Source organism: Pseudophryne corroboree, chromosome 8 (genome assembly GCF_028390025.1).
Source record: "Pseudophryne corroboree isolate aPseCor3 chromosome 8, aPseCor3.hap2, whole genome shotgun sequence".
Taxonomy (NCBI): Eukaryota; Metazoa; Chordata; class Amphibia; order Anura; family Myobatrachidae; genus Pseudophryne; species Pseudophryne corroboree.
The window spans coordinates 242,218,772-242,243,828 of NC_086451.1; the positions used below are offsets into that span (position 1 = coordinate 242,218,772).

Sequence of the window (25,057 nt, forward strand, 5' to 3'; positions counted from 1 at the left end):
ACATCCAGGCTGAGGCTACTGCCGGTCGCAGTATAACACCAGTATGTGTGTATATACTCTTCAGTGTAGTTTCCAGCCTCCTATCTGCTGGATCCTTGAGGGCGGCCGTATCAGGAGACGGCAACGCCACTTGCTTTGATAAACGTGTGAGCGCCTTATCCACCCTAGGGGGTGTTTCCCAGCGCGCCCTAACCTCTGGTGGGAAAGGGTATAATGCCAATAACTTCTTGGAAATTAGCAGTTTTCTATCTGGGTTAACCCACGCTTCGTCACACACGTCATTCAATTCCTCTGATTCTGGAAAAGCTACAGGTAGTTTTTTCACCCCCCACATAATACCCCTTTTTGAGGTACCAGCAGTATCAGAGATCTGCAAAGCCTCCTTCATTGCCGTGATCATATAACGTGTGGCCCTATTGGAAAATACGTTTGTTTCTTCACCGTCGACACTAGATTCATCTGTGTCGGTACCCGTGTCGACTGACTGAGGTAAGGGACGTTTTACAGCCCCTGACGGTGTCTGAGACGCCTGAGCCGGTACTAACTGGTTTTCCGGCCGTCTCATTTCGTCAACTGACTTTTGTAATGTGCTAACATTATCACGTAATTCCATAACTAAAGCCATCCATTCCGGTGTCGACTCCCTAGGGGGTGACATCACCATTACCGGCAATTGCTCTGCCTCCACACCAACATCGTCCTCATACATGTCGACACACACGTACCGACACACAGCAGCCACACAGGGAATGCTCTAATCGAAGACAGGACCCTCTTAGCCCTTTGGGGAGACAGAGGGAGAGTTTGCCAGCACACACCAAAAACGCTATAAATGTATATAAACAACCCTAGAAGGTGTTGTTTTTGATATAAGCGCTTTTAATATATCAATATCGCCAAATTATGCCCCCCTTCTCTTTGTTACCCTGTTTCTGTAGTGCAGTGCAGGGGAGAGTCCTGGGAGCCTTCCTCACCAGCGGAGCTGAGCAGGAAAATGGCGCTGAGTGCTGAGGAGAATAAGCTCCGCCCCTTTTTCGGCGGGCTTTTCTCCCGGGTTTTAAGAAAACTGGCCTGGGTTAAATACATACATATAGCCTTAATGGCTATATGTGATGTATTTATTTTGCCACTAAAGGTATTTAATATTGCTGCCCAGGGCGCCCCCAGCAGCGCCCTGCACCCTCCGTGACTGAATCAGTGAGACGTGTAGCAACAATGGCGCACAGCTGCAGTGCTGTGCGCTACCTTCATGAAGACTGAGGAGTCTTCTGCCGCCTGCTTTCCGGACCTCCGTCTTCAGCGTCTGTAAGGGGGATCGGCGGCGCGGCTCCGGGACGAACCCCAGGAGGACCTGTGTTCCGACTCCCTCTGGAGCTAAGTGTCCAGTAGCCTAAGACTCCAATCCATCCTCCACGCAGGTGAGTTGGAAATCTCTCCCCTAAGTCCCTCGATGCAGTGATCCTGTTGCCAGCAGGATTCACTGAGATTTAAACCTAAAAAAACTTTTTCTAAGCAGCTCTTTAGGAGAGCCACCTAGATTGCACCCTTCTCGGACGGGCACAAAAACCTAACAGAGGCTTGGAGGAGGGTCATAGGGGGAGGAGCCAGTACGCACCATGTGATCCTAAAAGCTTTATTTAGATGTGCCCTGTCTCCTGCGGAGCCCGCTATTCCCCATGGTCCTGACGGAGTCCCAGCATCCACTAGGACGTTAGAGAAAAAGTTTTAGCACGCCAGAAGCTATGGGAATGCCATTTCACTAGGCCATAATCCATGGTGGAATTTTGTATTTTGCTATTTGTGGATGACATGCAAAACAAGCCTCATTTAGCCGAATTTGCCACATCTAAGAGTTGCAGTTGAATTATTTAACGGTCTTAATGATTGCATTATAACGGAGTACGCTACTGGTATTTGTAAACTACCAGAGCCACCATCACAGGGGCTACTCCTAATCCTCTGGGAACTTCAAATTTCTATTGATGGCAGTAGCCCATTTATTGCTGCAGGGCTAATCTGTGCACACTGTGCCAGTGCGACATGACGTTTTCGTACATCTCAACAAGCTGGCAATGAATTTCAGTTTCTGATGTGCCCTTTACATGCAGAAATCTGATCACACTATGCACCCCAATGTGTGACCATGTTGCCGCCAGCCCTGCCATCTTACACCTGATGTTGGGACACTATGACTTATATGAGACGCAGATTAATGGCTGTGAGGGGAAGCAGTGGTCTACCCGCTCTGGCCTGGTGGGAAATTAGAAATGCAGAACATTAAGTCCTGAAGGGTTTCCTAAAGGTAGACCGTGTTTGCCAGGCAGCGGCCACCAGCAGGGACAAAGCTCTGAAGGATAATGCATCCCTCTTCATGGTAGCCTGGACCCTGGTTGATCTCAACTCAACTGCAGAGGACTACACGGGATACAGTGTAGATACGACAGTCAGCAAAAGTGAGGACAGAGTGGCCACAAATCCCCACCTCTTACCAGAGCCCAGTCTCAAAGACCCAGGCGTGGCAAGAGCAGAAGTTTTCTCCTGAGAAAGCACAAGTGCTCCTACTTCAGCTGTTAGAAGATGTATATCAAGCCCTCCCACCTACAGCATGTACACAGCAGCACTTGTTTGGGTCACAGAGGGATCCAAGTGTGACCGCTGATCTTCCACTGGAGCTCGGCAGCACAACACCCACTGTAGTAGCAGCGTTGATCGACACAGGAGCCCCACTAACACCTGCAATGCGGGACAGGATAGCTCCTCACCTGGCAGCCATCAGCATGCACCCACTGCTGCTGGACTGTGAGCTGGAACCTGAGATACCCGCCTGATCCCCTAACCCAAGGATCACTGGTACAGAGACCTCAGGCTGCACCCCCCAGGGAATGCTGACTCTGCATCACAGCAAATGGTGGAGCACCGGTTGCTGCAGAGTAATCTAAATCTCCGAGTCTTTCTGACCCTGACCCAACAGTCAATGTCAAAGTGTAGCTGGAGCCAGGTCAGTCCCTATAGACCGGCTAAGAGCTCTGTACATGCAAAAGGGTTCCCACTGAACAGCTTCAGGGTAACCATACTTTTACAATCAAGATTCTCCATCCTTCAACAGCGAGAAGCTGCTTCACATGGTATGTACCTGAGCTTATCTCAACATGAACTTGCACATAAAAAGGAAAGACTTTTTACCAGCAATTAGGAGCTTACTTCCAGCTCTCTCCCATATTCCCAGCCCCATCCACTTGTGTTGTTTCCCCATTGTCTCTGCCTGTTACCCTGCAATACAGCACTTCATCAGCAGTTTGTCATAATCTGTGGATACACAAACCCTGTCAGCTGCCAGCAACATAGTATTCCTTAAACACCACTATTCGCAACATAGTATCATCTATATAATCAGGCACCTTTAAGCCAACATCCAAAGTCATTGTGTTCCTGTTGTTGAGCGTATTGTTACTAAGTACATTCCTAATATATAACAAATTGCCTAATACATCAGACCCACTGATTCTCAACATACATATTTTATTAGTTTTTTTCATATTTGAATAGTTATTTGATACCTCTCCTATTGTACTATACATATGTTTACAATCCAAATGCCTATATAAGACATACATACTTTATCACATACTAATTTTATGTTATTATTAAACCAATTTTTGCGATTAATGGCCTTGTGTTTAGACCAGGGGTGGGAAACGTCCGGCTCGCAGGCCATATAAGGCCCACCTAGCCACTTCGCCAGGCCCAGCCAGAGTACTAGGAACACGGCAGGAGAGCAGGTGGATGGCATCCGACAGAGGGGGGATATGGGCTAAGGGCACAGCAGCATGCAGGACTAGGAGGGCATGGGTTACTTGGAGGGCATGGGTTACGCGGGCAGGACTAGGAGTGGGGCGGCAACAGGTGGGCTTGAGTTACCCAGCAACCACAGGCGGCAGACGGGACTAGCACGGTGCGTTACCTGGCAGCAAAGGACATGAGTTGCAAGGTGACTGATACCCCTTTTCCACTTGCTAGCACGGGTCGCAGCCAGGAGCCTGACACGGCTGCGACCCGTGCTAGAGCCTCCTTCTACACTGAGCTCACCAACCCAGTATATTGCAGGGTTGGTGATGCTGACGCGGCAGGGGCGGCGCTGGGAGATCACATGATCTCCCAGCGCCGCCCTTCCAAACACTGAACGGGAGCCGTGTTGCATCGACACGGCTTCCGTTTACACTACACTGCTTACAGTGTTGAACACGTGTTCAACCCGGCAAGCTACCCGGGTAGGATTCCCGGATCACTTGATCCGGGAATTTGAAGGGGGGGCCGTTTCCACTAGAACAAAACACGGGTAAATGCGCACCACCGCGCATTTACCCGTGTTTTTAGAGCTAGTGGAAAAGCGGTATTAGTGTGTCCCCTGCGTGTCTTCTGAGCTCCTGCTGTGCCCGTCTTCTAATACATCGCCGGAGGCTGCTGCTGATAAAAAGAGGTGGTGAGTTATTGTAGACCTGGGCAGACAGTGCACTCAGGACCCCACCCACCCACACACACACACACCCCTTCCTTACCACACAGACTAGGCCTATTGCAATTACAGAAACAGTTCCAACCATCACATTAGGGGTGAGATAATTAAAAAGTTTTACCAAATATAGCAGGCTAATTTTTAAGTTGATAATTTTTGAATGGCCCCCGAAGGATTTTATAAATATGGCCCTTGGTAGAAAAAAAGGTCCCCCACCCCTGGTTTAGACTATCTGAAACATTTTATTCACCACATTACACATTCTAGGTAACCCATCCTTACTCCACAGGTGAGCACTATCTACTGTATAGAATTCTGCAAGTCCTCCGATCTCAAGGACACTCCCCGTGCCAGTCACACACACATAGCCAATACCTCCTACATTACTGTAACATGGAAAAATGGAGGGGATGTGCAGACAAAAAACGTTCATCCAGCCCTGATCATACATAGCCTGTGCTCACATACCCACCTTGTACCAAAGTACTAATTATAGGTAATGCATGAAATTAGACACTAGGAGGGAGGTCGGTTCAAATTCAATTAAGAACAATATTTTCGCTCCTGTTCTTAAGCTGTATACACACGGTGTAATTTTCCCTGTGCGATATGGACTATATAATCCATATCGCACGGAAACATAGTGCATATCACACCGTGTGTATGCACTTGCGGCCCTGCGGGGGCAACATCACAAGGAAATGTAGTATGTGCAGGCGGGGCAGATACTGACTACATGCACCCGAGCACAATGTAGTCAGTATCGGCCATTAGCCTGCATCAGTGCGTGTGTACGCACCTTTATAGTTCTGCTTGACTCGCTGATTTTTGTGGTATGAATCCAAGCTGCGAAGGCGGCAAGCTCCCATGCTGCTACTGGCGTTTAGACACCGTCGACACGGCACCACACCCACCTAGCATGTGGGTGCTAGTTAATTGAATTTCCCCTTGTATGTACAGTAGCACGGGTTATACATGTGATGAGACACAATGAAGTGTGGGTGATACAGGTGATGAGACATGGTGTGTAGAGCATGTGTATTCTGAAACCTACAGCATGGAGGCTGCTTCTACTGTAATAAATGGAGGGACTGCAGCAGATATCAGAAATATCAGCTTCAGTCCCTGCATGGAACAGCCAGGGAATCCTCAATATTAATTGATAAACAGGGGGATATATATCATACCGCCCAACATGACCCTCTGGAGGAGAGACACAATGCTCTGCTTCGAAACTTTTCCTCAATTTATGATTGCCAGCACCTGTTTTGAACAGGTTAATGGATAAGAAAGGTGTTTCTGCACAGGTGATGGCAATCATAAATTAAGAGGTAAGTCCAGGAGCAGAGCATTGTGTCCCTCCTGGAGAGGGTCTTGTTGTGAGGTGTATATATACCTCACAACATGACCCTTATGTGTATACACATAATCAGTCTGCCATTGCAGCTTTGCATGCATCTCTGTAAGTAGCCACCTTTTGCTATGTTTTGCCTGGATACTGTAATCAACTGCCCCTTCTCACAGCAGATGCACCCCACTATTCTGTGGGGGCGCTCCCTCCTCCCTGATGAGCATCACCCCTGCCAATCGGTTTCATCCTGTGCCCATGGGGCTCTACACCAATCCCCCGTGTATCCTGCAGCCACATCCTCTCCACACCAGCTACAGTCACCCCAAAATATACGAGGCAGTTACTATTCTGCACCCTGCACCCCACCCCAGGAATACACAGCCACCTCCCGCCTCTTACCGCACACCAGGCACTCTCTCCCGCCACTCACAGCCCGGAGATGTGCTACCCTCCTCTTTCACATGCTATGTGCTGCTCAGCTCCCCAACCCCCAGCCCGAATCTCGCCAAATTGCCCCACCCACCTACGGGCGTCCGCCTCCCTCTGTACGGGTGTTGTGCCCGTTACATCGAACCCCTACAGCTGCTGCCCTACCTATTCCCCCAGAGTAGGGCCCGGTGTACCTACAGACCCTCACCCACCACATATCTACCTACCGCTGTCTGCCTCTCATATACCTTCACGGGGTGTCTCGCACCCTCCCCCCAACACAGTATGGTGTGTCTCACCGCGCGGCGGGCCTCTGCCGCTTCGCTCTCTTTTCCTGCTGCAGTCTCTCGCGCAGCTGCAGTTCCCTCGCGACACTCTCTCGCTCTCTCTCCGCCTCGCGGCGCTGTCTCGGGTTGTCTCGCGCACTCTCTCTCTCTCTCTCATGCGCGAGTCCGCTGCGGTCCCTTTAAGAAGCGAGTCCAGGCCGAGAGCAAGAAGAACGCGCTTCCGCGGCTGAGGGGCGCGGCTAGTTGACCGGGGCGGGGCTTATTTTCCAAAATAATTCGTTCGCCTCTCAGTTCTGAGTGAAAGAGAGGGACGTGCTGGTGCGTCGCGCGCCTCGAGAACCTCGGGGTGGGCTGGGCGCATGCGCAATACTGTGCATTTTTCCCCCTTTTTGTAATGCGGAGTGCGCGTGCACGAGTGAGGATGTCTGTGAGTGAGTGTGAGCTGCTGCTGGTGTTATTGCCCCAGAACAGGCGAGATGGTGCGACCCAAATGGACTGAGTGCCCCGAGATTATGGATAAATAGACTCCTCAATCAATATAACGATTTATAGCTCTATTCATGCAATATTGATGCATGTGGGTTGTTTTGAGGAACTCAGGACGCATATGCCATTTAGTGCTAAGTTTGGAGGTTTTTAAATGCACGTGCTGAGCTGCAACTGAATGACTATATCTTCTCCAAATGCTTTCTACATAAAAAAAAAAATAACTTTTCCTTATTATAATGGTAGCAAATGTGACACAATAGGTTGGCTGCAAATACCAAAATAATATTAAGGGGCATACACATGGTGTGATTTGAACTACCGATGTTTATTTTAATTATTAACAGTTTCGTATATAGCGCAGCATATTGCTTTACACTTTACAATTAGAACAACGGTAATGGAACAAAACTGTGTAAAACCAGACAGACATAGAGGTAGGAAGGCCCTGATTGCAAGCTTACAATATAGTCCATATCTGTAGATACATAGTACATATTGCACTGTGTGTATACAGCTTGCAATGTCAAGTCGCGCTCCCATGGGGTAGTTATCGCAAGAAAAAACAGACCCTGCAGGCAGGTTAATTTTGACTAGAAAGTGTACAGTCTAGTACATAGTATAGTCAAAATTGTCCATTGCAAAAATCGCCCAGACCCAAAAATCGTACTGTGGGGCTGATTCAGGTTGGATTGCAAAACGCGTTCCTAGATGGAGCGTTGCAGGGGCGTGGTTAAAAACACGATCCAAATGTAAATATTATGATGCGAGTGCATCTCAATCAGGCAGAGGCGTTTGGGGGGGAGGGGGCGCGCGGTATCGCTCCGTTTCCTAGGCGGAGACGGAGGGTTGCAGGGTGTGGTTGAAAAATGGGGCGATGCGGTGTGAATGGTGACGTGGGTGTGATTGCGGCGGCTGTGTGACGTCATGCAGAAAGATGGCGATGGGCCTCCTGGTTTCTGCTTGATAAAGGGAGGGGAAGGGGGAGCAGCAGTCATCATGCTTGGCGGCCTTGCCCTGTGACGGGCGGCCCCCAGCATGCAATCTTATGGATTGCAAATTCTGATATTTAGCAGAATTTGCAATCCAACCTGAATCAGGCCCTGTATGTATAGTCAATATCGGTGGTTTTGAAGTGGTCTATTTACTAAGCCTTAGATGAGGATAAAGTGGTCAGAGATAAAGTACCAGCCAATCATCTCCTGTCATTTTTCAAACACACCTTGTAACATGGCAGTTGGGAGCTGACTGGCTAGTACTTTATCTCCGTCCACTTTATCTCCATCCAAGGCTTAGTAAATTGACCCTTTGGGCTCCGAGGAGTTCAAGGGAAATCGCATAGTGCAAACCATCCACATAGGAAGAATTGCACCGTGTGTATGTGCCTCTAGTCACAGAACAGTTCAAGTGTCCATTCTAATTAAGGAGGAGTACCCTGCCCTAGGTATTACATGTAGCGCTCCTCACCCTTACCTCTGATGTCTTGAAGGGAGTTTCTGTATCATGGCACTAAAGTGGGCTTGACCATCATGCAAGTGCTTTGGCTAGCATTGAAGACCATGGGGGTAATTCTGAGTTGATCGCAGCAGGAAATTTTTTAGCAGTTGGGCAAAACCATGTGCACTGCAGGGGGGGCAGATATAACATGTGCAGAGAGAGTTAGATTTGGGTGTGGTGAGTTCAATCTGCAATCTAAATTGCAGTGTAAAAATAAAGCAGCCAGTATTTACCCTGCACAGAAATAAAATAACCCACCCAAATATAACTCTTTCTGCACATGTTATATCTGCCACCCATGCAGTGCACATGGTTTTGCCCAATTGCTATCAAAAATCCTGCTGCGATCAACTTGGAATTACCCCCCATATTAGGCAACACACCATCCTAGTGACTTCTATACAATTCATAAAAAATCCCAGTGTGCCATATAATCGGGTGCATCCTAATAACATCCAAATCCAAGTGACTGACATACAGTATAGAGACCATCCATGTAACTACCAGGCATAACACTGCCAAGTGACAGCCATACAACACAGAATTCTATTGACTGCCATACAATATAGAGAGCCTCCTAGTGACTGCTACACATCATAGAGCAACTTATAGGCAGCCATAAAATGCAGAGAGCATCCAAGTGACTGCCATATAATACAGACTGCTCACATACAATACAAAGACAATGTTAGTGAAAGCCACACAATACAGAGAGCATCGTAGTGACTGACATAGAATACAGAGAGTATCCTACAGAGAGCATCATACAGACCAAAAAAACAATTCACAAAGCAAGGCCCTGAATCTAGCTATGGGCCTAATTCTGAGTTGATCACAGTAGCAATTTTGTTAGCAGTTGGGCAAAACCATGGGGGTAATTCCAAGTTGATTGCAGCAGAAATTTTGTTAGCAGTTGGGAAAAACCATGGCCCTCATTCCGAGTTGTTCGCTCGCAAGCGGATTTTAGCAGATTTGCTCATGCTAAGCCGCCGCCTACTGGGAGTGAATCTTAGCATCTTAAAATTGCGAACGATGTATTCGCAATATTGCGATTACACACCTCGTAGCAGTTTCTGAGTAGCTCCAGACTTACTCGGCATCTGCGATCAGTTCAGTGCTTGTCGTTCCTGGTTTGACGTCACAAACACACCCAGCGTTCGCCCAGACACTCCCCCGTTTCTCCGGCCACTCCTGCGTTTTTTCCGGAAACGGTAGCGTTTTTTCCCACACGCCCATAAAACGGCCTGTTTCCGCCCAGTAACACCCATTTCCTGTCAATCACATTACGATCGCCAGAACGAAGAAAAAGCCGTGAGTAAAATTCCTAAGTGCATAGCAAATTTACTTGGCGCAGTCGCAGTGCGGACATTGCGCATGCGCATTAAGCGGAAAATCGCTGCGATGCGAAGATTTTTACCGAGCGAACAACTCGGAATGAGGGCCCATGTGCACTGCAGGGGAGGCAGATTTAACATGTGCAGAGAGAGTTCGATCTGTGTGTGGTGTGTTCAATCTGCAATCTAATTTACAGTGTAAAAATAAAGCAGCCAGTATTTACCCTGCACAGAAACAAAATATCCCACCCAAATCTAACTCTTTCTGCACATGTTAAATTTGCCTCCCCTGCAGTGCACATGGTTTTGCCCAACTGCTAACAAAATTCCTGCTGCGATCAACTTGGAATTACCCCCCATGTGCACTGCAGGAGGGGCAGATATAACATGTGCAGAGAGAGTTAGATTTGGGTGTGGTGTATTCAAACTGAAATCTAAATTGCAGTGTAAAAATAAAGCAGCCAGTATTTACCCTGCACAGAAAAAAAATAACTCACCCAAATCTAACTCTCTCTGCAATTGTTATATCCAGAGGCGGATTGGGAACAAAAAGCGGCCCTGAAAAAATTTGCACTAGTGGCCCCACATGGGTAGCACCAGAGGTGTAAAGTCTACCCATGGGCCGTGGCGGCAGCAGCACCCTTCCCCCAAGACTTTCCAGATAGTGGGCATGTCCAGCATCAAGGGGGACGTTCATAGGTGTGCGCAGGGGGGGTGCCTGGTGCGCACAGGCACCCCCTAATGTCTGGCACCCCGATCTCACATGCCTAATGCAGCGATCGCCGAGCAGGCTGATTACTGTCCCCTCTGCGCTGCACCGTCAGAACTGCATTATTGACCGGACGCCTGGGTTAATCAAGGGTGCCAGTGCCACCGGCTGTCAAACTCCAGGCTCCACCTCCATGTACAAAAACAGCGTGATCTGACGTGATGATGTTGTCAAAGTCAGAAAAATGTCTCTATGCACGTTGCCATATTTGCACCGCACACTGGTTTGCGCTGCGCATGCGTACGCTCTCCCGTGAAGGCGCATACCCGCGATAGCGTGCACTCGCAGGCGCGGTATGCGTATTTACGGTAGAGTTTATGTAGTCGTAGCGTGCGACTCATTCGTTACAAATGTTCACAATTAATGTAGTTTGTAGATCATGGTCCCCTTGATAGATTCTGAAAGTTTGGTTAAAATAGAATATCCCTGAGCTGAGGAATCCCTCTTTGTATGGTACGAAGGGTCTAACAGGAATCATATAGCAGTGTTTGGTACCCATCGGAAGAGTATTTAATTAGTAATATTCCGGTGTTGGTTTGGAGCGTATTAATCGCTCGTGCGAATAGTTATGGACATAAGAAGTTTATGTCCATTTCTATTATTTACTCATACTCAGGTATGCGGCGGGAAACCCAGTTTCCCACCCACCTGAGCTGTTGGAAATCGTCACAGCCCACCTGTATGAATCACCCTATGACCTTTTGTTGTGATACAGGGTCGAATTCCTTCATCCAATGGACAATGGGATTGTAGGGACTATGAGATTGCATTGTGTGTGGGGCATAAATAGGCAGGCCGACCACATCCAGCTCTCACTCTTCAACGGTTCTCATTGCTGAAAATCGGGTGCTGGATGTCCAGGCGCATGCGATCGTTTCCCCTTGTGCGTAAGTTTTCTCTCCGTAATCATATTGTCTTACTGTGAGCCAATCTTTCTCTCTCTCTCTCTCTATCTCTCTCTTTCCCTTCTCTTTCTCTCACATCTCCCCTAGACTAGTATTGAATTGTATTAGATAGTATTGTATTTTGGTAAGGAAGTCTCTGTTATATTGTAGTGTATCATTTGTACTGTTATCCCCTTTTACAAGTATATTAGATATAATACAGTTAATAGGCTTTGGACCCTAAACCAGTATCTGTGTATTTCCTATAGTGTTAAGTGTTCACTTGAGCGTCGGTGACGCTCAAGCAGCTTTGTAGTTAGTCAGGTTACACAAGGTTGCACTTACACCCTGTATTCACATTAAGTTATTCTGTGTATTTCATTGGTATAAGGTTTAAACATAAAGGTATAGCGTTGTGAGCGTCTGCGCCGCTGGTGATCTCCTCGTGGTCTCGAGCGAACCGCTACGCCATAGCGAATCATTCTGTCCTGTGATCACTGGGCCGTGAGCGAACGTGACGCTTGAGCGTCTCGCCTACGGCGGAGCGATCGTTACGCAAATAGCGTACCCTTACGGTACTTCTTAAGTAAGCAGCGTACAGTGTTCTTAGACTTCATAAAGGGTTGTTTATACGACAAAGGAATTTAGCATTGTCAATTGGGGACTCGTCCGATCCTTCTCATATCTGCACTAGGTAGATCAGCAGACATTATCCCTCAGCAAAGGGTGGGAGATTGTCTCGCAGTTGCTGACGGGATAAGCGTCTGCTTCGCTTAGATAAAGAGTGCTGAAGGAATCCGGGAACCGGAAGTAAGAACAAAACGCTTGTATCTTTTAAAACTGTTTTATTTCCCTTCTATCTTGCGTATACACACACGCATACACATATCTGCATTTTCTTTTTCAATTTCGTATATCACTATTCCTGTTTGCCAATTTTTATAGTTGATAGAAAGTGCTAAAAAGAGATTTGCTGTTATTTCATAGTAGAGGTAATAGTTAAAGTATAGAACAACACACGGTCTGTCTAGGAGACAAGGCAGTCAGTGTGGATTGCGGTAGATGATCAGGGATCATTTACATTGATAAAAGTATATATTGTGTTACGGTGGATCTTTGCATTGCGTACACGTGTCGCTAACAAAGACTAGCGTACGCAATCCAAAGGCAGACGCACGCAGCGTTCACTACGCAACGTAGCGTCCGGTTACGCCCACGTAGCTCAAGACACAAAAAGTTGGATCTTAGCGCAAAGCGATAATTAGCGCAAAGGCGATAGATAACGCGACGCGGTAAATAACGCAAATCTATTTTTGGAAAAATCTGAAATTTAGTTTAACAGATCCTGCTCCTAATTAGTAACACAATTGGGCTAAAGACAAATTTCTGCGCAGAAATAGATATAGAAACAAAGTGTACATGTGTTGAGTGAGTGTGGTTTTGTATACATAAGTTTATACAACTTTAAGGTGGAACCAAAAGGAAAGCCGGGTACTCGTCAAGGGACATACGTGTAAGTGACATATACGGTGGCTAGGGAGGCATCCCTGGTTAAATAATATTTGAGCATTAGAGTATAGCGGACCATAAGGTAACAAGACCAGGAGGTCATAAGGTAACAAGACCAGGAGGTCGTAAGGTAAAAGGTCCGCTATAAAAGTCCAGTGGCACAACCCCTGGGGGCGTTGGTGCAGAACCCATATAGGCCATACAAGCTCTTGCTGAAGGAATCGCGGCCGGAAACATCGATTCCATTGATCTTTCAGTACATAACAAGTAGTGCTTGTGTACTGAACGATTGGACCACACGTAATTGTGTGCAGTAGTTAGTAATCTGACCTAATACCATTAGAGTAAAGTGGTCACAAACGCTATTTGTACATTCTGACGTGATTTGTGTAATTTTTTATTTTTGGAAGGGAAGTTCGCTGGTCACTCAGGAACTATCTAACAACCCCAACTTTACTGGAAAGAGTAAGTGTCCTGCGGGTAACCCTCATATGTTCCAGTAAACTGAAGGTTCCATAGGGGCCCTGTATCGAGTACGCCAGCACCACGTCGGTGTGATCAGGTCGTATTGGTCGAGGTGGGCGAGTGAGTGGGGTACTCGGTAAACCGCCACCGCCGGCCTACTGTGGAGTAATTTGGTTGTCTGAAAAGGCTTGCTGAAAACCTTGATACAGAGATCCAAGGAGGACTAAGCAACACCTGCAGACTATGGGGGCCAGTTGCTCAGGTAGGGGGCGATCAACCCTGGTTCAGGTTGATTCTGTGAACCGACCAGTTGGGTCGGCACGATATGTAATGTGTGAAAAATATGGAAGTCACACCGAATCTTTATGTGATGAATGGGAAAGAATGACTGTACAAGACAGGGACAAATTCCCAAGAATAGGTAGCTTCAGCCCAGAAGTGTTACAAAATTTAAGGAGGAGGATATGTCTCGTAAAATCAGCAAAGAGACGAATTCAGCATCATGATTATTTACAGTTATGGCACCAGGAAGGTGAGATACAGAGAGGTTTGGCTCTGGCGGCGGGATCTGGGGCAGTCAGGAAGCTGATAGCCACAGCCCCGCCCCCACCATATATACCAGGAGAGAAGTTGATTACGGAGAAAGATGCACTGGGTTATAAAACAAAAACTCTTAGTAACCTTGTAAATGTTAACCAAATAACTCATGCAAGTATTAACCCGTGCAAGATGTACCCTGTTTTGAACCTTCCTCAGGAGTGTGAACAAGAAGACGATTCGGCAACAATTTCAGCTCTCTCTCTTGCAGCCACCATAGCAGAGACCACAGTAGGCACAGCGACACCCACGAGATTAGTTAAAGCCCCTAGCGGAGGGATAGGTGAGGTCGTGTCAACGGGTAAGTACGGCACCATGCACTACACTGAAACAATTGTACCACAACAAGCAGTAGAATCCACACAGGAAGAGGCTGTTAGAATTGCTCCTGTAAGGGTAATAGCAGTTCCCAATGGAAAAACAGATGTGTCTGGAGCCACTCCCATAAGGAACATTGCCATGTACACTCCATTTTCCAGAATGGAATTAAGAACAATAGTGTCCGAATTTCCTGACCCCAGGAAGGACTTAGTTGCTAGCCAAAAATACATCAGGGATCTAGGCAACACTGTAGAACCCAACAACAAGGATTGGCAGATACTGCTAAGAGCTTGTTTACCTTCCAATGTCGACGCAACTCAATTCTTAGTTGACTGCGCATTGGATAAAGATGTACCGCTTACAGACGTGTACAACAAGGATAATGTAAAAAGGATAAATTTACAGCTAAAGGAGTATTTCCCAGCCGTTGTTAAATGGAACAAGATATTCTCCATTAAGCAAAAGGAGTCCGAAACGGCAACAGAATATTTTCACCGGGCACTATTAGAAATGGCAAAGTACACTGGTATAGAAGACATAAAGACCAACCCAAACCATCGAGAAGTAGCAGTATCTGTACTGATGGATGGTTTGAAAGAAACATTAAAAGCTAGGGTACAGACCACGCAACCATGCTGGCGAGGTCTGTCAGTATCCACATTGAGAGAGGCTGCTATTGATCACGACAGAAATATCACTAGGCACAGGGAGTCGCAAAGTGATAAGTTGATGTCCGTAAGTATACAGGCGCTGACCACAAGGCAGCCTGCGTACGTACCACCGAATCCTGTGGGTAAGGCAAGTGTAATAACATGTTTTTCTTGTAACAGACCGGGACACTTTGCACGAGAATGTAGAACAAAGAATGTACAAAGATCTTTTCAACCCCCTAGACAACAACACAACACACGACATTGGGAGCAGGGTCCACAGAGGCGGAGTTTTGAGCCACATACAGGGGAAACAAAAAGATATCCCCCGAACAGAGATTGGCATGCCTCTGGTAGTTCCCAGCTAACCCCCGCACAAGTAGTCGCTGCCAGCGGGATTCAGGGAGGTCAGCATACCCAATAGGGGTGTGGCCATACCTGTAATCTGCAGCCAGTTAAGTTGATTGCCAGCCTTGGAAGTGAACCAGAGATTGCAATCAATGTAGCTGGAAAAACTGTAAACTTTCTTGTAGACACAGGGGCGGCCAAGTCAGTGATAAATTCGACAGTGGGCATGAGAACCACTGGTAGGACAATTCCAGCCATGGGAGTAACAGGAGTAGTCCAGCACTACCCTGTTAGCAAACCAGCCGAGATTACAATAGGGCCTTTGCATACCAAGCATTCCTTTTTGCTGGCTGCATCGGCACCAACTAATCTCCTGGGAAGAGACTTACTATGTAAAATGGGTTGCGTCATTTATTGTACTCCTGAAGGTGTATTCTTGGACATCCCTGAGAATCACGCTCAGGAAGTTTGAGACATGTTAGACTCCCCATCAAAATTAATGTCACATTCCATTATGACAGATAGGAATCCATCCCAAGTAGAAGAGATGACATCTCAGATACCAGAGTCACTTTGGACAAAAGATGGACAGGACACTGGATTAATGGCAAATGTAGCTCCAGTAGTTGTACAAGTAAAAGATGGTAGGATAGCTCCAAAAATCCCACAGTATCCTCTGAAGCCAGAGGTGGAGTTAGGAGTTTTTCCCGTAATAGAGCGCTTGCTACAACAGGGCATTCTAGTAAGAACGTCCAGCACAGCAAATAGTCCCATCTTCCCTGTTAAAAAGAGTGGGGGGGAGGGGTTACAGGCTAGTGCAAGATCTAAGGGGGATTAACAAAATAGTTGAGAGTCAGTTCCCCGTAGTGCCTAATCCAGCTGTCATCCTAATGCAAATTCCTCCCACTGCCAAATTTTTCACTGTTATTGACCTCTGCTCCGCTTTCTTTTCGGTACCTCTGCACCCTGACAGCCAATATTTGTTTGCATTCACATACAGAGGAGTCCAATACACGTGGACTCGATTACCCCAAGGTTTCATAGATAGTCCAAGTATATTTTCTCAGGCTTTGCATGATTGTTTACAGTCTTTCCAACCGGAGAGTGGATCAGTGTTGATACAGTACGTGGATGATCTACTACTGTGTTCTGATTCATTGGAGGCATCCCTGAAGGATACGAAACAGCTCCTGTTTCATCTTTCAGACACAGGTCACAAGGTTTCCAAAGACAAGTTACAATTATGCCAAACTAAGGTAAAATATTTGGGACACTGTCTAACACAAGGACTGAGACACCTGACCGCTGATAGAATCCAAGCCATTAGAGACATGACACTGCCACAAACCCAGCAACAGATCAGAACGTTTTTAGGAATGTGTGGGTATTGCCGTAATTGGATCCCAGGGTTTTCCATATTAGCGCTACCTTTGCAGGAAATGGTCTCCTCAAACAAACCTGATCGGATTTCGCATACAGACGAATCTGAAACAGCATTTGAGAGACTTAAGCAATGCCTAACGCAGGCACCAGCACTAGGTATGCCAGACTATGGGAAACCCTTTGAACTATACGGAACAGAAAGTGCTGGGTGCGCAGCAGGTGTACTAACACAAAAACACGGTGACGCCAGCAGGCCAATTGCATACTACAGCGCTCAGCTAGACACGGTAGCGCGATCCCTCCCCACATGCTTGCGTAGCGTTGCGGCGATAGCATTGCTAGTGACAAAAAGCGAAGATGTCGTGCTAGGCCACAACCTCACAATCCATACACCGCATGCGGTATCTGCCTTATTGAATTCTGCCCAAACCAGACACGTCTCATCAGCAAGGTTTACAAGATGGGAATTGGCATTAATGGCCCCAGTAAACATCATCATAAGGAGATGCAGTGCATTAAATCCTGCAACATTTCTCCCAGGTGTGCCTGGTCAGGCACAAAGGGTGGGAGGTGAGAGTGATGGGGAAGGAGGATTTAATGCAAAGGAAGATACACATGATTGTATGGAATATTTGACCCAAAATTTTACCGCAAGGCCTGACATCAGTGACAATCCACTGGAAGATGCAGAACTCACGTTCTACACGGACGGTAGTTGTCACAGACAGTCAGACTCGGGAGACTTGTGTACTGGATACGCAGTCGTAGATGACCAAGACACCATAGAAGCGGAACCGCTAGGCCCACCTCACTCAGCCCAGGTTGCTGAACTGGTCGCCCTAACCAGAGCATGTGAATTGGCTAAGGGTAAGTCTGCCAATATCTACACCGATTCTAGATACGCCTTCGGGGTAGTCCATGATTTCGGAGCCCTATGGCGGCTCAGAAATTTCATGACGGCAGCTGGCACACCGATAGCGCATGCAGCTCATATAAAAAGGCTTCTAACAGCGATACAGGAACTCGACAGAGTGGCTGTTATCAAATGTAAAGCACATACATATAGCCAAGACCCAGTATCCCTTGGTAACAGCCGAGCAGACGAAGCCGCAAAGCTTGCAGCTGCTACCCCCATACGGACAGACACCACACAACTGATGGTATTTAATACCATCAACTCACAAAAGTTGTGTGAGATGCAGAATTTGTGTTCCACACAGGAAAGAGCAGTCTGGAAGGCAAAGGGATATGGCCAGGAGTCCTCAGGGCTCTGGACGGATGGACATGGTAAACCGGTGGCCCCCAGGGCATACCTTCCATGTCTGGCTGAAGCAGCTCACGGGCTGACTCATCTAGGCAAGGAGGGGATGTGCAAATTGGTAAGAGCATACTGGTGCGCCCCAGGATTCTCCTCTCATGCGGGTAAAAGAGCAATGTCATGCCTTACCTGTCTGAGAAAGAATATTGGAAAAGCAATACCTACAGAACCATCCCATATCCCACCTGCCGGCGGCCCTTTCCAGGTAATACAAATTGACTTCATTCAATTACCCCCATGTCGAAATTTGAAATATGTACTTGTCTGTATAGATGTTTTCTCGAATTGGGTCGAAGCATTTCCAGCAGCTGCAAATACTGCCATGTTTACAGCTAAGAAAATTGTGCAGGAATTTGTATGTAGATATGGTATCCCTAGAATCATCGAAAGTGATAGGGGTACCCATTTTACAGGTGATGTCTTTCAAGGAATGTGTAAATTAATGGGTATTGATAGCAAGCTGCACACTCCGTACCGTCCACAGGCGAGCGCGAAAGTCGAAAGAGTGAACAGCACTATTAAAAATAAATTGAGTAAAGTAATGGCAGAGACAGGATTGACGTGGCCAGAAGCTTTACCCATTGTTTTGTATAGCATCAGAACCACTCCCAGGTCCCCTCTTAATCTGTCTCCTTTTGAAATCTTGTTTGGTCGACAACCGCATGTCATGATTAACCCTCAGGATGATTTGAAATGCAACAATGAAGTAACTGTAAAATACTTGATTAACATGAGTAAGCAGTTGAGGAATCAAAATGATAATCTGAAGTTGGTGATTCCTGATTTACCAGATAGTAATTGTCATGACATTGAACCTGGGGATTATGTAATGATACGAAATTTTCTACGCTCAGGTTGTCTTATTGATAGATGGGAAGGACCATACCAGGTCTTATTGACTAGCACCACAGCATTGAAGGTTGCTGAGAGAGAGACTTGGGTCCATTCATCCCACTGCAAGAAGGTTGCTGACCCAGAGGAGTCCCGTGATAAGGAACAGACGGTAGAGGTTGTATCACTAGAGTGTCTGTTCCAGGAGGACTGAGGCGGCACCTGAGCCTTGAAGACCGAAAGCAGTTGTCGACTCCCTTCTCCCTTTTTATTGTTTTTCTCCACTTCCCAGCCCCTCTCCCTTAAAATTTCTTTTTCCCCCTTCTCATTCTTCTCTATTTCCTCCTCAAAGATGGACTTGCCCCAAGAGACTGTGATCCGGATTTTGATGTTAACCATGATGTTGACCAGAGCAGTCTGTTCCGGCGAGAGTACCATAAAGGTCGAGAGAGGTTCTGGAATGGGTTCCGATTATGATGATGGAGGCGTAGTTTTCCAAGATCAACCAAACCAACAAGCAAAGGCGAGTATCAGAAAACGATCCGATAGAAGAAATTGTGATGGATTGTTAGCTGAAGAAAATTGTATCTGTAGGCTCTGTGATAATCTGGTTGAAGATGGATGCATAAAGAAATGCCAATCTAGTTTTAATATCCATATGGACCGGCATCCATTGAGTGACTATCACTCCTTAGTGGGTAACGTGTTAAACCAAACAGATTGTTGGGTATGCTCTCAAGTACCTCAGGGTCACAGCAAATCAGGGCTAGTACCATTTCCTTTAACGTTAGGGGAGGTACTTGAGCTAAGTGGTGGGAGACCGGTGGATCGGAGGTTTAACATCTCCAGCCCTCCTAGTTTGAAGCTCCACCAATACCATGTGGATAGGTCCCTCTTATGTTTTAATATCTCCAATCCCCGTAAGCCGGGAAATTGGGAAGTGTCATGGAGCAACCTTACCATGACCTTTTCACACAGAGCAGATAGAATGCCTACAGATACAGAGCTCGTACGCCACATAGCTAGTAGAGGAAAATCTTTCCGGTATCGATATACCTTAGGAAATAGGATTACTAAAGTTGGAGAGGTATCACCAGGATACTGTGCACATATCGTACAAACTGATACGTGCATTAAGCAGATGGAAGAATTAGGGTCAGGAGATTTCACCTGGAAGGTTTGTAACATGGTCATGTCCTTCTCCGTCCCTTATGTTCTCCCCGATGATGCATATTTCATATGCGGGAGAAAGGCGTACAAATGGCTTGCCCCAAACTCTGAAGGATTGTGTTATATTGGAAAAGTATTGCCTGAAGTGATGACTGTTACACATGACAAAATGAAGGACATACACCGTGGTGCCCAAGCTCCTTATACTCACACTCATTACGAGCACCGAGTTAAACGACAACTGTCAGAAAGGTTAGAGCATCCGGCCTCTGATCTTATCCATGAATCCACCGGGATTCAGGTTCTGGTAGCGTTAGATTTCACTCGCACCGCTCGAGGTGTGATGAATTATAGATACATTTCCGCACTCGCCAATTTGTTAGATAATATCACTGAAATGTATGATGACACGTTTAGATACACTGGAAGAGAACTTCAAGCCTACAAAACAGAACTAGTTCAGCATAGGATGGTTCTTAATTATCTTACAGCAGTAACAGGCGGATATTGTGTTACATTGGCAACACAGTACGGCATAAAGTGTTGCACGTATATCACAAATAGCACCGAGGATCCGGTAGAGGTCATAGACCAAAAGATGGACGATATTTTGCAATTAAAGTGGGAATTTCGTCGAAAACACAATCTCACCCTTGCTGCTGTAGGTAATGAGCTGACTGGTTGGGTGTCATGGTTGAACCCGCGAAATTGGTTCTCCGGTTTAGGAGACTGGGCTCAAGGAGTCATAATGGATGTTGGAAAGTTTCTACTATGTATCTTGGGTGTCATTATATCGATTGGATTGATATTTAGATGCGGGCAGGCTTTAATGAGGTGCAAACAAAGTACAAAAGTGATGAGCTTGAGGAGTGAGGAAACTGTAATTAACCTGGATTTGATTTATGACCCAATGATAGAAACCAGGATGTGATGAAAATTCGATTATACGATCCGTTTCTTTCACCTGTTTTTCTGCTTTTCTCCAAGATACAAAGACCCCCTTGGACGAGGAAGTTGACGAGACGCTGTACAGACAACAGACAAGCACCAAAGATGAAGTTCTGACAACCTATGATATGGACACTTGATGAACTTTGCCATGGATCCCCAGTTTCCCTAGTACTTTTAAACTCACGCTAGCCCAACATTTTTTGTAAATCTGATGGCTCAGACAAAGCTATTTGCTCACGCCCAAGGAGCAATACAGCGCAAAGAAGACGACTCTCAACAGATACCGAACACAACTTCAACAACAGATGTACATTTCCCTGACATAGAATATCATTGCATTTTTCGTAAGTGTTCTTTATCTTCATCTCTACAACCCTCAGGTAACGACACACATAGACGATAGGGAATACAGGCACAGATATCAGCAATCACATATTCCCCCATTCATGTATCGTCAACTAAAATGTGCTCCCCATTTTGTTACAACCACAGCCGAAATGAGCTCGGTAGAGTTTGACAGCCCATCCACAGACCTGTACCACAGGATAAGAAGGAATTCAAATGTATACTTCGCAATACCTCGAAGCTTGATTTACCACACGTACGGCACGATGATACATGACCCTCCAAACATGGACTCATACACACAAGCTTCTACTTTCTCACTAGGTCATACCCTTTTCACACCTACTCCTCACTTCTTCCTTACCCCACCATGGAAATCAATTAACCCCTGACTTACATTTTTCTCCTTAAATATTTTAGAAGGTGGCAGTTATTATTGACTGCCAAAGGGTGGACTGTCAAAGTCAGAAAAATGTCTCTATGCACGTTGCCATATTTGCACCGCACACTGGTCCGCGCTGCGCATGCGTACGCTCTCCCGTGAAGGCGCATACCCGCGATAGCGTGCACTCGCAGGCGCGGTATGCGTATTTACGGTAGAGTTTATGTAGTCGTAGCGTGCGACTCATTCGTTACAAATGTTCACAATTAATGTAGTTTGTAGATCATGGTCCCCTTGATAGATTCTGAAAGTTTGGTTAAAATAGAATATCCCTGAGCTGAGGAATCCCTCTTTGTATGGTACGAAGGGTCTAACAGGAATCATATAGCAGTGTTTGGTACCCATCGGAAGAGTATTTAATTAGTAATATTCCGGTGTTGGTTTGGAGCGTATTAATCGCTCGTGCGAATAGTTATGGACATAAGAAGTTTATGTCCATTTCTATTATTTACTCATACTCAGGTATGCGGCGGGAAACCCAGTTTCCCACCCACCTGAGCTGTTGGAAATCGTCACAGCCCACCTGTATGAATCACCCTATGACCTTTTGTTGTGATACAGGGTCGAATTCCTTCATCCAATGGACAATGGGATTGTAGGGACTATGAGATTGCATTGTGTGTGGGGCATAAATAGGCAGGCCGACCACATCCAGCTCTCACTCTTCAACGGTTCTCATTGCTGAAAATCGGGTGCTGGATGTCCAGGCGCATGCGATCGTTTCCCCTTGTGCGTAAGTTTTCTCTCCGTAATCATATTGTCTTACTGTGAGCCAATCTTTCTCTCTCTCTCTCTCTATCTCTCTCTCTCTTTCCCTTCTCTTTCTCTCACATCTCCCCTAGACTAGTATTGAATTGTATTAGATAGTATTGTATTTTGGTAAGGAAGTCTCTGTTATATTGTAGTGTATCATTTGTACTGTTATCCCCTTTTACAAGTATATTAGATATAATACAGTTAATAGGCTTTGGACCCTAAACCAGTATCTGTGTATTTCCTATAGTGTTAAGTGTTCACTTGAGCGTCGGTGACGCTCAAGCAGCTTTGTAGTTAGTCAGGTTACACAAGGTTGCACTTACACCCTGTATTCACATTAAGTTATTCTGTGTATTTCATTGGTATAAGGTTTAAACATAAAGGTATAGCGTTGTGAGCGTCTGCGCCGCTGGTGATCTCCTCGTGGTCTCGAGCGAACCGCTACGCCATAGCGAATCATTCTGTCCTGTGATCACTGGGCCGTGAGCGAACGTGACGCTTGAGCGTCTCGCCTACGGCGGAGCGATCGTTACGCAAATAGCGTACCCTTACGGTACTTCTTAAGTAAGCAGCGTACAGTGTTCTTAGACTTCATAAAGGGTTGTTTATACGACAAAGGAATTTAGCATTGTCAATGTCATGCTGCTCGCACACCCACCCGTCACACCCGCCACATACACACCTCTCTCCTTCTATGCTATGCTAACACCAGCCACTGATGAGGAGCAGCATGCAGCCAGCGTTCCTCTTAGGAAGACAAATTCAATACTGACAGACGGCCGGCAGCAGCATTGACACGTCACTCCTTTATCCAGCAGCAGCAGCACTAGTCTGCGACTGTCAGTGTCAGTGAGTGACTGACTTGTAAGCAAGCTGCTGCAGCTTGTAGGGGAAAGAGAGAGGGAGCCAGACCAGGCTGAGGAGGAGCAGTGTAATTGCAGTGAGTGCCATCAGGGGTGTTTTGTTTGGTGCACACTACAACTTCTGACAATGCATCTGCTTTATTAGAATTGGTACAAGGGTGGATATTTTATATGCGTTGACCATCAATAGATGGTGCTAGACACGCCCAAAAGGCGGTGCTAGACACACCCCTCCGATGGTGCAACCCCTAATAAAATGTGCTGCGCACGCCAGTGGGGACGTTAAAAGGAAATAAAATTAAATATTATGAGCACATTATATGATACACCTTTAGAATTTAGTAAACTATATTTCTCTGACGTCCTAGTGGATGCTGGGAACTCCGTAAGGACCATGGGGAATAGACGGGCTCCGCAGGAGACTGGGCACTCTAAAGAAAATATTAGGTACTATCTGGTGTGCACTGGCTCCTCCCTCTATGCCCCTCCTCCAGACCTCAGTTAGAATCTGTGCCCGGCCAGAGCTGGGTGCTCCTAGTGGGCTCTCCTGAGCTTACTAGTAAAGAAAGTATTTATTAGGTTTTTTATTTTCAGTGAGCTTCTGCTGGCAACAGACTCACTGCTACGTGGGACTAAGGGGAGAGAAGCAAACCTACCTGCTTGCAGCTAGCTTGTGCTTCTTAGGCTACTGGACACCATTAGCTCCAGAGGGTTCGAACACAGGCACCTGTCCTTGATCGTCCGTTCCCGGAGCCGCGCCGCCGTCCCCCTCGCAGAGCCAGAAGAACAGAAGCTTGAAGACGACGAAATCGGCGGCAGAAGACTCCTGTCTTCATTTAAGGTAGCGCACAGCACCGCAGCTGTGCGCCATTGCTCCCAGCACACTTACACACTCCGGTCACTGTAGGGTGCAGGGCGCTGGGGGGGGGGGGGGGGGGGGCGCCCTGGGCAGCAATTGAAGTACCTTTTGGCAATAAAAATAGATATATACAGTCTGGCACTGTATATATGTAAAAAACCCCGAAATTTTTTTACACAGAAAGCGGGACAGAAGCCCGCCACTGAGGGGGCAGGGCCTTCTTCCTCAGCACACCAGCGCCATTTTCTCTTCACAGCTCCGCTGGAAGCAGCTCCCCAGGCTCTCCCCTGCAGTATCCAGGTACAAGAACGGTAAAAAAGATAGGGGGGGCACATAAATTTAGGCGCAAATCAAACATATAAGGCAGCTATTGGGTAATCACTTATTATAAGTGAAAATCCCTGTGTTATATAGCGCTGTGGTGTGTGCTGGCATACTCTCTCTCTGTCTCCCCAAAGGACTTTGTGGGGTCCTGTCCTCAGTCTGAGCATTCCCTGTGTGTGTGCGGTGTGTCGGTACGGCTGTGTCGACATGTTTGATGAGGAGGGTTACGTGGAGGCGGAGCAAGGGCAGATAAGTGTGGGGTCGCCCCCGTCGGGGCCGACACCTGATTGGATGGATATGTGGAAGGTCTTAAACGACAATGTAAGCTCCTTACATAAAAGGTTTGATGACGCTGCAGCCTTGGGACAGCCGGGG

The 25,057-nt window shown here is 46.8% G+C and overlaps 1 protein-coding gene across 5 annotated transcripts in view; it reads right to left on the bottom strand.

The window, feature by feature from the left end:
- Nucleotides 1-6,924, bottom strand: part of ZMYM3 (zinc finger MYM-type containing 3) — a 285,890-nt gene extending 278,966 nt beyond the window's left edge. The window contains exon 1 of one of the 5 annotated variants that reach the window (XM_063937142.1): nt 6,542-6,924. In XM_063937142.1, the coding sequence (XP_063793212.1) occupies nt 6,542-6,737 (196 nt within the window). In that variant the 5' untranslated portion in view covers nt 6,738-6,924. Of the gene's footprint in view, nt 1-6,263; nt 6,344-6,520 lie in introns of those variants that run through there. The other 4 variants (XM_063937143.1, XM_063937141.1, XM_063937144.1 and 1 more) reach the window with 4 other exon arrangements.
- Between the last annotated feature and the right edge of the window lie 18,133 nt (nt 6,925-25,057).